At 42.5% G+C, this 15,626-nt stretch overlaps 1 protein-coding gene across 6 annotated transcripts in view; it reads left to right on the forward strand.

Annotated features, from left to right (window-relative positions):
- Positions 1 to 15,626, forward strand: part of LOC121580958 (catenin delta-2) — a 117,330-nt gene that overhangs the window by 64,960 nt on the left and 36,744 nt on the right. For 4 of the 6 annotated variants that reach the window (XM_041896190.2, XM_041896192.2, XM_041896191.2 and 1 more), the window contains 2 exons: positions 1,465 to 1,711; positions 3,855 to 3,911. In XM_041896190.2, the coding sequence (XP_041752124.1) occupies positions 1,465 to 1,711; positions 3,855 to 3,911 (304 nt within the window). The remainder of the gene's footprint in view (positions 1 to 1,464; positions 1,712 to 3,854; positions 3,912 to 15,626) is intronic. The other 2 variants (XM_041896193.2, XM_041896194.2) reach the window with 1 other exon arrangement.

Here is a 15,626-nt window from a genome sequence, read left to right on the forward strand (position 1 = left end):
AATATTCCACTGTTGGTTTGAGAGGGTTATCATTCAATGAGCGGTTCAAGAGCCAAATGCATTCTCAGTAGATACTTATATTTTATTGGTTCTTTGAAGTTCTGTGTCAGCACTTGATTAATCCTTGATAGGGAGAATTTACTCAAAGCAACAATACATTGTATAACATCAGAATTAGATGGGAATTAAGCAAACACAACAAACCCAAAAGGTAAGGAAGCAGGTATTTCAACATTTAGCTTATCATTCAGGTGGAACTTAGGTGGGCCTTTAAATGGTGGTTTTCCTGCAAATAACGCTAATGATCAAAAACAACATTTGCATTTTTATCACGCCATCAGATCGTTTATCTAAATTTTTCAGTTCAGTTATGCAAATCCGATTAGTATCTTGATAGCAATCACAATCACATATCATTAGATAATTAGATATTAGACAGGAATAAATCTAAATTATTCTCGCAGAATTTAAACTCAAGCATTGAAAACTGAGTCTGAGGCAGACACCATGATCAAATGCTTTCCACAGTATTTAGCCTAATAGTTTATTTAATGAGCATGTGTATCCCCTCCACAGAAATTCCGCCTCACGTCACTGCATATGATGAAATCCTACTATACGATCTGAAAAGCTTTATAGTTTCCTAAAGGCTAGGGAATTGGAATTACAATCTTGCTTCCTGTTTGTAAAGACTGCAGGCTACTAAATTATGAAAGACCTGAGGGAATACTGTGTTTCTTACTGGTGTTTCATTGAGCATGGGTTGAGATGGTACAGATTGTGGATGAAGGCTGTTGGCTCATATCCTCACAGCCTTCTGTACAGTACTGTATCCTTCTGCTGATGCTCGACCTAATCTTTCACCCCCTTCGGGCAACCGTCTGGGCAAAATGTTGCATCTACTGGTTTAATGTTGTTTTTTGCTCATTTGGTTGTCCAAAAACGTTGCATCAACATCAAATACATAACTAACACAATTTTGTAAAAAATACATTTCACAGTGAACTGCTGGCCAAAGCCTTTTCAATATTCTGAGAGAGATCAATCTGTTGTGTCCTATTAGAGTGAATAATCATCTATCTACAGAATGCCCACTTCTTGTCATGGCCATTTTGTCAATTCTGGGTTAATTTGACAGGCACTAACTTTAATTTGACACAGTGACATTTGGTGCATTCATTCGTCATAATTCATATAAGATAACTGTCCTGAAAGTTTGCTTTTTTTTCCGGACACTTTTATTTTTCTGGTTTTCTGTCTATATTATAGTTTCTTAGTAGATGCTGCTGGGAAGTATTGAAATTAATTCAATTAAATGATCATTTTTGACTTTGCTTTCGCCCTCTTGTTCTGTTTCTCTTCTCACTGTGTGGTCTTACTCATTCCTCTGCCTAGACCCAGTAAACCAGTTTTGTGAACAGGTCCTGAACTTTCTGCTCTGTCCCTACTTCCCTCCTGCCATAGCCCCATCTTCCCCCGGTGTTGACTCCATCCCCTTGCAGCGTACAGGCAGCCAGAATGCCTCAGGCACTTTGCCGTACCAGAGAAGCAGCTTTGCCACTGCCTCGGCTGCGGACTACGCCAACCCGTACCGCACTCTCCAGTTCTGCCCGTCTACCGAGTCTCCCTACAGCAAGTCTGGCCCCGCCCTGCCACCAGAGGCCGCACTGGCCCGCTCACCATCTGTCGACAGTATACAGAAGGATCCCAGGTAAGTGCCGCTATAGCACTGCTATTTAAAACACACCTCTCTTCTCCTTCAGCACACGTCCACATCACATCACTGCCTCCCAATATCTCCGCTGTTTGATTTGAAGTCCTGTCAGTACCACTATGCCTTGAATGACACCACCACTGTTATTTGGAGGGCACATGAAGCTTGTGTTAAACCTTACCTTCTCCCTTCACCTTGTGTCGTTGAAATGTTTGTGTTTGTGTGTGTGTGTGTGTGTGTGTGTGTGTGTGTGTGTGTGTGTGTGTGTGTGTGTGTGTGTGTGTGTGTGTGTGTGTGTGTGTGTGTGTGTGTGTGTGTGTGTGTGTGTGTGTGTGTGTGTGTGTGTGTTTGTGTCATAAAATGTGTCACTGGGAGTGGCTTTGATTCATAAGCTGTATGGCTGTATTGCTGTACTATCAGAGTTGCTTTTGTTTGGGTCTGATCAAGGAGTTTATTCCTTTAGAGCAAATATAAAAACCAACAGCATTACTGTCAATGTCAGTAATAACAACACTATGTTTAATCACTAGGAATACACACTAATTAAAGAGTTATCAGAGAAAACAGGAATACAGGAATCTGTGTTTGCATTCTCTACAATTTCATGACTTTGATTTATCCTGTTCCGTTTTCTTCATTCACCATCCCTGTACTGTCTGTTTATTTAAATTGTTTTCCTTAGCTCTGGCATTACATTTGGCATTTGCACACTCTTTCAGTGGATTTACTTGTGATTATGCATTGCTGGCTGCAACCAACTTCACAACATGCACAGTCAATAACAGTAATCTCAAAATGAGAAATTCTTCCCTTTTATTTGGTTACTTCATATTCATTATTGTTAAAGGGTGGGTCTCACCAAAACAGGTCCCCAATCTATCTTCATTTCAATTAATTGTGGAAAAACTAGGCCGATATTGTGCATTAACGAAGCAATGAAATAATAGAAATTGATTAAGTGTTTTAATGAATAATGTTCAAAATCAACAAGCGAAACAATGTTTTACTCAACAAATACTCAACCACAATTATGGATGTTATATTTGATTGACTATGTACAGGTAACTGCCAAAATGAAGGTAACACCAATATAGGGTCTTAATAGGGCATTGGGCCACCACGAACCGCCAGAACAGCTTCAATGCGCCTTGGCATAGATTCTACAAGTGACTGGAACTCTATTGGAGGTATGTGACACCATTCTTCAATGACAAATTCCATCATTTGGTGTATTGTTGATGGTGGTGGAAAACGCTGTCTCAGGCGCTGCTCCAGAATCTCCCATAAGTGTTCAACTGGGTTGAGATCTGGTGACTGAGACACACACAAACACACACATACACACACACACACACACACACGCATCCACACACCCTTTAAACCCCCTATTGTCATTTGACTGCAGGAAAGGGCTACAACTTTCCGAATGGTCAATGGTTGTTTGCAGGGTATAATCAATGTCACTATTTAGCAGAGAATCGTAAACCATAGGAAAGCATATTCTTAAAACATCTATCCAAATGTAAGTAAGACAATAATACGATTGCTAGAACGTGTCTCTCCACAAACCATGATAATGGTTCTGATGACTGAACAATCCTTAATTGAGCTAGCTGATAGACAATGGCGAACGTGCATAAAGATGGCAAAATTAAGATATGACATCATTGTTTTAGCATTAGCCACTGAGTTTTTAAACTACGGCGTGCAACATGGTTTAATGTGCCAATAAATCAGCACAATCTACTTTTTAGTTTTTCTAATTGCCGGCGGCTTAAAGCTAACATTGGGGTCATGTATGCTCTGCCAATGACCATACCAAAAAAAGAGTAACAGAGATTAATATAATACGGCGAATTTAGCAATACAAGGAATTTGTGGTAAGTGCATGGGGCCGCCATCTTTATGCACCTCTGCTATTGATCCTCACATTTCTTGGTTTTTGTAAGACCCCCTCCTTAATGGACCCCCATCGACCACAATAAAATCACCTAGTGCATGTTCTGAATCCAGTGTAAGTGTGTAATATGAAAAGTGTTAAGAAAGAAAGACAGTCAAATGAATATTATTTTATTCTTGTCAAGCTCCTTTGTGCGAGACACCCACCTACCTTTTTTTCTTTCTGCCTGTCTCCTGATAGGTACGACCCTGAATTCCTTGTCTGGAATCAAAATCAAGCCGAGCAAAGAATGACAAAGTAATCCAGCATTTATTTACATATTTCTATCTCTCATTCACTGAATCTGTCTTTCATGTCTACTACACAAATGCCAGGCACATCTCCTTACCAATGAAAGAGCATTAGAATAGTTAAATTATGTTTTCCATTGCATTGTCTTCTGATTCCCAACTACTTAAAGTAGCTACTTCACTGAGAGATTAATAGTTTTGTTATTAACTTTACTTCCAATTGAGCTCAGGTAAAGGTTGCACCAGTGGTCCATGTCCAACATATTATATTTCCTTCTCACAAATGCACAGTATAGATTAGGCTTATGTATCTATTTGGCTTCAAGTTTCTCAAGTTTACTTTTCAGGCTTATCTAGTAATTGATGGTAAAGATGTGACAATGTGGCATTTGTTACTCTTTAGTGAATTAAGCTTTGAGGGTTTTTCTGACAGCAGTTAGAAGCTTTTTGGATAGGCTATGGGTACTTGCTGATTGTGTGAGTAGGATAGCGACAGTAGGAATCCATTGTCCAACGATCATCCATTTTCTCCTTCGTTTTACATCATTCATCATCATTTTTCTCTCATCATTTTCTAAATGTGCTTCATCATCCCAAGATTTACTGTGACTTGTGCAGTAATTGAGGGCAGAATCCAGGAACTTAGAATGTCACTTTTGCAGTATGTGATCATTCTCCCTTTATGCAATCTTTCTCAAGTAATACTCATTTAAGTACATATATGATATATCGTGTAGTGTGACTGACCGACATCCATGGCCCACATAGGCTATTATAGACAATATGGGATTCACTGACTGGTAATCCATACCGATTACCACATGATATGTTTTATGGGCAATTTTTTTGGGCAGGTTGACGTTTATTGGGATGAATCTTGTCCTGGAGGCAGAGCTGAGCGATTTCCACTAGATGGGCCAGCTGCTAGCCTATCTTAAAAATGTGTCTTAATTGAAGGTTAAGGCATAAGGTTAGCAGTGTGGTTAATGTTAGGGTTAAAGTTAGGGTTAGGTTTAAAATCAGATTTTACGGCTTTGTGGCTGTGCCAGCTAGTGACTAGCCTGCAGAGCTGCCTCCAGCACATGAGTCATCCCAATAAATGCCAACCTGCGATTTTTAAGCCCCCCCTCCTGTTGCAGTCTTATCCCCAACAATACAGTGATGCGTGGGTACAGTGCATTCGAAAAGTATTCAGACCGCTTTACTTTTTACACACAATACCCTATAATGACAAAGCAAAAACAGGTTTTTAGAAATGTTCGCAAATTTATAAAAAATAAAAAACTGAAATATCACATTTACATAAGTATTCAGACCCTTTAATCAGTATTTTGTTGAAGAACCTTTGGCAGCGATTACAGCCTCGAGTCTTCTTGGGTATGACGCTACACGCTTGGCACACCTGTATTTGGGGAGTTTCTCCCATTCTTCTCTGCAGATCCTCTCAAGCTCTGTCAGGTTGGATAGGGAGTGTCGTTGCACAGCTATTTCAGGTCTTTCCAGAGATGTTCGATTGGGTCCAATCCAGGTTGTGGCTATGTGCTTAGGGTTGTTCCTGTTGAAACTTGAACTTTCGCCCAAGTCTGAGGTCCTGAGCACTCTGGAGCAGGTTTTCATCAAGGATCTTTCTGTACTTTGCTCCGTTCATCTTTCCCTCGATCCTGACTAGTCTCCGAGACCCTGCCGCTGAAAAACATCCCAACTGCATGATGCTGCCACCACCATGCTTCACCGTAGGGATGGTATTGGCCAGGTGATGAGCGGTGCCTGGTTTCCTCAAGACATGATGCTTGCCATTCAGGCCAAATAGTTCAATCTTTGTTTCATCAGACCAGAGTCCTTTAGTTGCCTTTTGGCAAACTCCAAGCAGGATGTCATGTGCCTTTTACTGAGGAGTGGCTTCGGTCTGGCCACTCTACAATAAAGGCCTGATTGGTGGAGTGCTGCAGAGATGGTTGTCCTTCTGGAAGGTTCTCCCATCTCCACAGAAGTACTCTGGAGCTCTGTCAGAGTGACCATCGGGTTCTTGGTCACCTCCCTAACCAAGGCTCTTCTCCCCCGATTGCTCAGTTTGGCCGGGCGGCCAGCTCTAGGAAGAGTCTTGGTGTTTCCAAACTTCTTCCATTTAAGAATTATGGAGGCCGCTGTGTTCTTATATAGACAGGTGTGTGCCTTTCCAAATCATGTCCAATAAATTTAATTTACCACAGGTGGACTCCAATCAAGTTGTAGAAACATCTCAAGGATGATCAGTGGAAACAGGATGCACCTTAGCTCAATTTCGAGTCTCATATCAAAGGGTTTGAATACTTATGTAAATAATGTTTTTCTGTTTTAGTTTTTTCATGCATTGTTGTGGAAAATAACCACTATACTTTATTACAAATAAGGTCTTACAGAGTTTTTGTTGCATCAAGAAATGACTTTATTAAAGTTTTCAACAAAGCCGATACCCGTCTGCAGAGCGGCACACATCCTTAAGGTCTCCCTCCATCTTATATAGTCCTCTTCAGTTTTCCCGCTCTTTTATTGCTCCGCCCACTTCCTTTGTCTCTGAGAGCGGCTAAACTCAACTTTCATTAAGTTCAGAGTACTACAATCAATCAATCCTTATCTTGCAAAAACACTCATGTTTAGTTTAAACTCTGTTCAACCCTGGCTCTTTTCACTGTGTTTGAAGACAAAAACAAACGGCCCAATTCAGTTAGCCACAAAGAATGTTAACTATATGTTCATGATTAACTCAATTTTATCTGATAATCCATTAAAAATACAAATCAGCATTTGCAAAAATGTCTAAATCTGTTTTCACGTTGTCATTATGGGGTATTGTGTGTAGATTTATTTAATTCGTTTTAGAATAAGGCTGTAACGCAACAAATTTTGGAAAAAGTGAAGGGGTCTGAATACTTTCCGAATGCCCTGTATGTTAAGTAGTTGTAGTGTAAGTGCTGTCTTGTTTTATCATGCAAAGTATACTGTATGATGGTACTGTCTAGTATGGTATGCATGATAGCAAAGTATGTCTCATAAATACACACAGGAACCATAACTGGCAGTGTGTGTGCATTCTTACCAAAGCTGTGGCACAGAGACAGTGTTCACATTGTGGAGGTAAACACATTTGATATCCATACATTCATTTGACATCTGTCACACATGTACAGCATTTAACCCTTTGCACTTTGTCGTGCTTTTAAAAGCTTAGTCTATGGAGCTTATTGATAGTGTCTATCCAATAGTGTTTAGACAGGAGGACTGTGGATGGATTAAAGCAACAAAGGAAGCAGAGAAGCAAGTTGCTCATGAATGTGTTTGTTTAATACACGGTCCACACTTGAATGGCTAAACTAAACTAGAACATTGAGCGAGGGCAATTACATGGACTATCACACTTCAACCGTGTTCCCTTGTACAATGTTTATACCGTTAGCTGCTCTTCAGTCTTGTCTATCAATTCTGCACAACCAGTTGTCATCTGATATTGTGGCCAAGTTAACATATGGTTAATTACAGATTGTAACATATTTCTATGATGTTACTCATTGGTATTGGAACGGATCGGTCATCTTTGTTACATCTGTCACATTGTAAAGGTCTGTCAGATTGTATAGTTTTTCTTTATTGTGAAGCTGAACCAAAATAATCATAAATGTTTTCGATAATGTTTTTGGATGATTTTACATAATTGTGTCTCATCGACAATAGCACTATATTGTGTTTTTTAACATCTGATGTCACCTTTTGCTGAAGAATGAAGTCATGCACATTGAATGACTGTGTGTGTCTTCCAATCTGAAAGGCCCCTGTCTGTCTGTTTATTTGAGTGATTGCATGAGTCATCAATAATATATTTCCTTTCCCTCTGTGTCATTCCTCTGTGGTGGGAGGCAGCGGTGTTTGCTTACAGTTTTGACGTGTCTGTTGTGTTCACTCTATTATACAAGCCTTAAGTCACAGGAAATATAATTTGGGCCCAAGACAGTAGTCAACAACATCTCAGTTAAAATGTCTACCCCATTCCCATGGTCTTTAATTACAATGCCCAACCATGCATTTAGAATACATCATTTATAACTATTTTATTTGGGGAGGGGATTGTTTGATTGCTTCAAGAACGGCATTCTGTATTCTGGTGCAAATGTTCCCAGCTATGGAGCCGACAGATAACTTCACCTGGCTGCTCTTGAACAAAGCCCTGAATGACGAGCTGTCTGCAACCCTATGAGTTAGTTTCAATCCAGTGACTCGCCATATTTCACATTACTGAGGGGACTCAGCCTCAGCCTCAGCTCCCCTGCCAACCTGGAATGTTTTGCCGTATGATTTTTAGAGATGACATGAGGGAGACCTTGAGAAAATGACTACAATAGCATGCTCTCTTACAAAATGAGTGGCGTTTAAAGTTAAAAGCTACCATTTTAGTCTTTTAGGAAGGCTGTTGAAAGGCCAGCTTAGGGAGTTGACTACTCTCCACACTTCACTACTCTAGAATGCATGCTATAGACATGCCAGTCTGCTATCCCAGTGCTGTGTGAGAGAGATAGAGAGAGCTTGTTGACTTGGCCGTTTCTGTTGTAAATCAGCAGATTCTTTGATCAGCCAGTCGTTTGTTCCTGAGAGGATGAAGCTCATCACTGTGAATCAGTCCATTTGGACCCCAGATATGTAACTCATGTGAAGTGTTATGCAAACCGCTCTTTTCTCCTTCAAAGCACTGAGAGCGCTGAGATGGGAATACACACATAGAGAAAATGTCAGAAAATACATTACCAACACTGACAAATAGATAGAAAGATAAATATACAGTGCCTTCAAAAAGTATTCACACCCCTTGACTTTTTCCACATTTTGTTGTGTTACAAAGTGGGATTAAAATGGATTTTATTGTAATTTTTTGTCAATGATCTACACAAAATACTCTTATGTCAAAGTGGAAGAAAAAGTCTAACATTTGTAAAGAAAAAAATTAATAATAATAATAATAATAATAATAAAATAAAAATAAAAAAAATATATATATATATATATATATATATATATAACAAGAAACCCCTAATACTGTATATCTTGATTAGATGAGTATTTAACCCCCTGGGTCAATACATGTTAGAATCACCTTTGGCAGTGATTACAGCTGTGAGTCTTTCTGAGTAAGTATCTAAGAGCTTTCCACACATGGATTGTGCAACATTTGCCCATTATTCTTTTCAGAATTCTTCAAGCTCTGTCAAATTGGTTGTTGATCATTGCTAGACAACCATTTTTTCTTGCCATAGATTTCCAAGCAGATTTAAGTCAAATCTTGTAACTTGGCCAACTCAGCAACATTCACTGTCATCTTGGTAAGCAACTCCAGTGTAAATTTTACCTTGTGTTTTAGGATATTGTCCTGCTGAAAGGTGAATTCATCTCCCAGTGTCTGGTGGAAAGCAGACTGAACCAGGTTTTCCTCGAGGATTTTGGTTGTACTTAGCTCCATTCTGTTTCTTTTTTATCCTGAAAAACTCCCCAGTCCTTAACGATTACAAGCATACCCATAACATGATGCAGCCACTACTATGTTTGAATATACAGTATGGAGAGTGGTACTCAGTGGTGAGTTGTGTTGGATTTGCCCCAAACATAACGCTTTGTATTTAGGACATAAAGTTAATTTCTTTGTCACATTTCTTGCAGTTTTACTTTAGTGCCTTATTGCAAACAGGATGCATTTTAAATTCAGGCTGTAACACAACAAAATGTGGAAAAAGTCAAGGGGTGTGAATACTTTCTGAATGTACTACTCAACGTTGGCATATGATGTTTTCAGGTCATTTGACTGAGCGATGCTTCTCTCTTTTATAGCTTTCAGGGCTGTGGTGTGAGATTAAAGAGGGAGGATGAGATGAGATGTGAGGACAGTGGCATTATCATAGGCGGTTACACAGCCGTTTGGATGAATAATGGTCCTTGGGTAATTCTCTAATGAAGAAGTGAACTGACAAACACAGCACTGGAGTCCCTAAGGAATCAATGAGCCTACCCAACCTTTGTGGCTGTGGCTCTGGTTATGTGATGAGGGCGAGAGGCTGGATTTTCTCATGCTGCCGCCCGCTGCAGTTAGTGTCCCTTAATGTTCAAGATTCAGAGTCCGAGTCGTACATCCGTCCATGCCCTCTGGAAAGGCCGATGCGGTTGAGGAAGAACATTCATTGTAGCTGAAAAGCACGGCTACTGCTGAGGGCAATGAATGAATACAATGAATATACGGTACATCTATTCAGGTCAGTACTAGTGTACGGTACAAGCTAAGCAGCATTAATGTTTTTCATATGCTGCTCTGTGCATTGGGATGCACAATTTGTTTCTTTATTTACTGGTATTCTGCAAGATTCTATAGTAAAGTAATGCTTGTCTGACTGTGCTCTATGTAGGGAGATGCAGTGGTCATAGGCCAGTGTGTGTGTGTGTGTGTGTGTGTGTGCGCACGGGTACGTGCATGCGTGCATGTGTGCGCATGTGTGTGTGTGTGTGTGTGTGTGCAAGTGTGTGTTTGAGTGCATATGAGTGTGCGTGCATGCGTACGTGAGTACATGCGTGTACATACATGTGTATGTGAGTTCTTGGGGAAGTCGGCTTGAGGACTCCCCTGCTGAGGCTAATCCAGCCACTAGTGTCCTATTCTGAGCTCTAACCTCTCGCAGATGCTGTAAATAAGAGCCATAACCTCTATTTTAATGGTTTGACCACTCTTGTAGTGGTCCTTTTATGTTCACTTCATCCCCCCGGCCCCGGTGTCTGGCTGGCTGGCTGGCTGGCTGGCTGTCTGGCTGGCTGGCTGGCTGGCTGGGGGATCTGAGAGCTTTGCATCACATTTCGGGTTCAGAGCCTAATTTCAATAAATGTGGGCTAAACAGCTAAACTAACACAGACATAGGTCTGAAATGGCATCCTATTCCCTATATAGTGCACTAGTCTTGAAGATGGCCTAGGACTCTGGTCAAAAGAAGTGCACTATAGTGCCTTCAGAAAGTATTCATACCCTTTGACTTATTACAGCCTGAATTCAAAATATTTTTCTCACCCATCTACACACAATACCCCATAATGACAAAGTGAAAACATGTTTTTATTTTCTTATTTTTTTAATGAAAAAGCTCTGAAGAAGGCCTTGAGGCCAATACTTAAAGCTTAATGAAGAGCAGTGATATTAGCAAGAGCAGTGTGCAGGTTTCTTCTTTTTTCTCTCATGTGTTTTCATATAAAAGTCCCAAAATTGATGTATCAATCGCAGATTGCCTCTTTAAAGAACTTAAAACCCTATGTACAGTACTGTAATGACTCTAGGCGATGTTTCAGCGAGCGACCTACTTCCTAATTGGATATGATTAAACATACAGCAGTTTGCACAAACTATTTGAGCATTTTAATTGCCCAATTAACCCATATGTGACTTATGCAAGGTTACATCATCTTTAGATTATTTTTTATGAAGTTGTATTTGGTCTACAAATGCTCAGATGCACAGACGTAATCATCATTATAGTACATAGCAGACAATAGCTAGTTAAGAGCAGTGGTAGAAAAAGTACTCAATTGTCATACTTGAGTAAAATTAAAGATACCATAATAGAAAATGACTCAAGTAAAAGTGAAAGTCACTCAGTAAAATACTACTTGAGTAAAAGCCTAAAAGTATTTAGTTTTAAATATACTTAAGTATCAAAAGTAAATTATAAATAATTTCAAATTCCTTATATTAGGCAAACCAGATTTTCTAGTTTTTATTTATTTACTGAGTCAAGGGCAAACTCCAACACTCAGACATAATTTACAAATGAAGCATGTGTGTTTAGTGAGTCCGCCAGATCAGAGGCAGTAGGGATGTCCAGGGATGTTCTCTTGATAAGTGTGTGAATTGGACCATTTTCCTTTCTTTAGGAATGTAGTGGAGTAAAAGTAAAAGTAATCAAAATATAAATAGTAAAGTAAAGTACAGATACCCCAAAAAACGACTCAAGTAGTACTTTAAAGTATTTTTACTTAAGTAGTTTACACCACTGGTTAATAGAGAGATGAATATGTCTATGGATGAATGTTGTTGCTAATGCAACCATGCCTCACAGGGACACACCATAGAGCATGTGAACAAGCTTCATAATCATCAGCAATGAGAGGAGAAAAAAAAAACTTTTGAAACATTCTTTCTCCCATTGGTCAATTTTTTTTAACTAAAGGATCTCAGTCCCTCCCTGCTCCTCTGCGTTCGTTCCCTTTGATAAATTATATTCACAGGAAATCATTTCTGACGGCTGCACACTAGTCAGCTACAATCACTCAACAATAAGTGCTCAGTTGGGTAACAGTGTAGCCTAGCTAATGCCTGAACTTTACTGAGCATGCCCAGTGCCCACTAGTGTGGGGTTCAGCTGCTTGGTAGAAGGGTGCAGGGAGACTTGGCAACTGCCCATGTATTCTGGAAATTGAATGATATTCCACAGTGTTTGGTTGGTACACTGCTCCCCTACTGTTTGAAACACCACTTTCTTTGTGACAGTTCTGAAGAGGCTCAGAAGAGACGTCGAGAGCTGGGCTCCCTGGTGTTTTATTTCTCTGGGTTTTGTTTTATGTGATTGAGGTTGGAGAGAATCCCAACTAGACCCCCATCACTCTGTTGACCTTTTTGAAAGTTAACATTTCTCTTTCTTTGTAAATGGTCATAGCCTCTTCCATTTCTCCCTTGCTCATGTTATTAGTGGTTGGTATTGCTGGGAGAAGGATTGTGGGGAGATGAAATGGTCCTGAGGCTCTTAGCCGTCAGAGTGGGTACATCACTGACTGTGGCAGCTCCGCAGCTGCCAAGCCTTTTGGATCAGAATTAGCTCTCTGTTCCTAGTTTTCATCTCTCTCACTCCCGCTCTCTCTCTCGCTTGCACTCTCTCTCTCTCCCTCTCTCCCTCTCATCACACATCTCTACTTCTCTCACACATCTCTCTATTCCCCCCTCATCTCCCTCTTTCTCACATTTCTCTTCCTCTCTTCCCCCTCCTCTCTCTCTCTCTCGCACACGTCTCTCCCTCATCCAAACTCTCTCTCTCTCTTTCTCTCTTACGTGAACCCACTCGTTAATGCAATTGATTCTCTGTCTTTGAGAGCTGGTGAAGTGGAGTTGAGAAGCCAGAACTGGGGCATCTGTGTTGTAAGTGAGAGAGCTAACTGACAAACTGAAAGACCTGATTGCAGACAGCTGTGATGGTTGGAGGTTGGACAGGTGCTGGAAGGTGTGTACAGGGAGGGTGCTGCCTTTGCACCAGTGTGTCTCTCTCTCTCTCTCTCTCTCTCTCTGTCTCTCTCTCTCTCTCTCTCTCTCTGTCTGTCTGTCTGTCTGTCTGTCTGTCTGTCTGTCTGTCTGTCTGTCTGTCTGTCTGTCTGTCTGTCTGTCTGTCTGTCTGTCTAGGTGTGCCGATAAGAGAGGTGTGGTAGTGGGGTGTGGGGTAACACGGCGGGCAGGGGGATGACAGGGGGCTCTGACAGTCCATTGCTAGCCTCAGGCTAACGCACTAAAGCACCATAGCTAGCATCGCCAGAGGATAATGCTGGATGAAAGTATCTCTCATTCTCCAAGAGTAGGGTTTCAGTTCTAGCCTGTGTCATTCTCTGTTGAATGATTTCACTCATAACTTGTGGGAATAGAAAGCAAGCCTTGTTCTTGATTTGAATATCTCTTAGAACTCAAATGTTTTTTCACACTAGACCGTGTGCTATGGGGGTTGTTTGTTTGGCAAATATGTCACACACACTCAAGCTTTTTCATGCTCAACACGCATATTACGTTGTTCATTATTCATGCCTATGTTTGTTTTAGACGGACAATGCATATGTCATGTGTCACTTTGTTTTCCTGCTCTGTAAGTGTATCTGTCACGATCGTTGTAAGAACCGGACCAAGGCGCAGCGTGATAGGCGTACATCTTTTAATGAGTACTTTATATAAACAACAAAACGATACGTGAAGTCAAAAGGTTCACCAACACAAACCTATACAGAACAAGATCCCACAATAAACTAGTGCCAACCGGCTGCCCAAGTATGGTTCCCAATCAGAGACAACGAGAATCAGCTGCCTCTGATTGGGAACCACCCTGGCCAACATAGAAAACACGAACTAGAACGAAACATAGAAAATACAACATAGACACTACACACCCTGGCTCAACATAAGAGTCCCCAGAGCCAGGGCGTGACAGTACCCCCCCCCAAAGGCGCGGACTGCGACCGCGCCAACCAAACTCAAGAGGGTAGGAGCCGGGTGGGCATTCCGCCTCGGAGGCGGATCCGGCTCCGGGCTTGACCACCACTCTCTCTCTCGCCCACGTGGTCTGGCCCTGCTGGCCGGAGCTGGACTGAACACCGGTGGAGCGGATTGCTCTGGCTCCGGCGTGGAGCAGCTGACCGGTGCCGGACCAGGTGGAACAGGCACGGACCGTGGCGGACTGACGACGCGCACCACTGGCTTAGTGCGGGGAGCAGGAACGGGCCGGACCGGGCTGACGACGCGCAGCACTGGCTTGGTGCGGGGAGCAGGAACAGGCCGGACCGGGCTGGCGACGCGCACCACTGGCTTGGTGCGGGGAGCAGGAACAGGCCGGACCGGGCTGGCGACGCGCACCACAGGCTTGGTGCGGGGAGCAGGAACAGGCCGGACCGGGCTGGCAACGCGCACCACAGGCTTGGTGCGAGGGGCAGGAACAGGCCGGGCCGGGCTGGCGACGCGCACCACTGGCTTGGTGCGGGGAGCAGGAACAGGCCGAACCGGGCTGGCGACGCGCACCACAGGCTTGGTGCGAGGGGCAGGAACAGGCTGGGCCGGGCTGGCGACGCGCACCACAGGCTTGGTGCGAGGGACAGGAACAGGCCGGACCGTACTGGGGACACACACCACTGGCCTTGTGCGAGGGACAGGAACGGGCCGGACTGGTAACACACCCCAGTACCTCTCGCCGTGCCTCTACACTCTCCTTCCCCCTCATGACCAATGGCCCCCGTAACCTGGTGGCCTCCTCTCCTAGTCCACAAACTCGCCCTGTAGCTGCCTCCAGCAGCCCCGTCGTCCATGCCGTGTGCCCCCCAAAAAATGTATTGGGGTTGCCTCTCGCCTGTCCGACGACGGCACGGTTGGCGCCGTACCTCCTCTCTCGCCAGGGCTTTAACTTTTGCCCATGGCCCTTTGCCCGCGAACATGTCCTCCCAAGACCACCATTCGCCCACCTGGGACATCGCCAACTTCTCCAGTTCCTTTCCCGGTGTCTGCTCCTGAACACGCTGCTTGGTCCTTCTTTGGTGGGATCTTCTGTCACGATCGTTGTAAGAACCGGACCAAGGCGCAGTGTGATAGGCGTACATCTTTTAATGAGTACTTTAACAATAACAACAAAACAACAAAACGATACGTGAAGTCTAAAGGTTAAACACCACAAACCTATACAGATCAAGATCCCACAATTAACTGTGCCAAACAGGCTGCCTAAGTATGGTTCCCAATCAGAGACAACGAGAATCAGCTGCCTCTGATTGGGAACCACCCTGGCCAACATAGATCCACACGATCTAGAACATAAACCTAGAAAACTAAACATAGAAACTCAACATAAAGAGTCCCCAGAGCCAGGGCGTGACAGTATCTCAATGCAATGTAGCCTAAGTGTCTAACTTAGTAGTCACAGATGAATATTGCTACACA

Source organism: Coregonus clupeaformis, chromosome 14 (assembly GCF_020615455.1).
Source record: "Coregonus clupeaformis isolate EN_2021a chromosome 14, ASM2061545v1, whole genome shotgun sequence".
Lineage (NCBI taxonomy): Eukaryota > Metazoa > Chordata > Actinopteri > Salmoniformes > Salmonidae > Coregonus > Coregonus clupeaformis.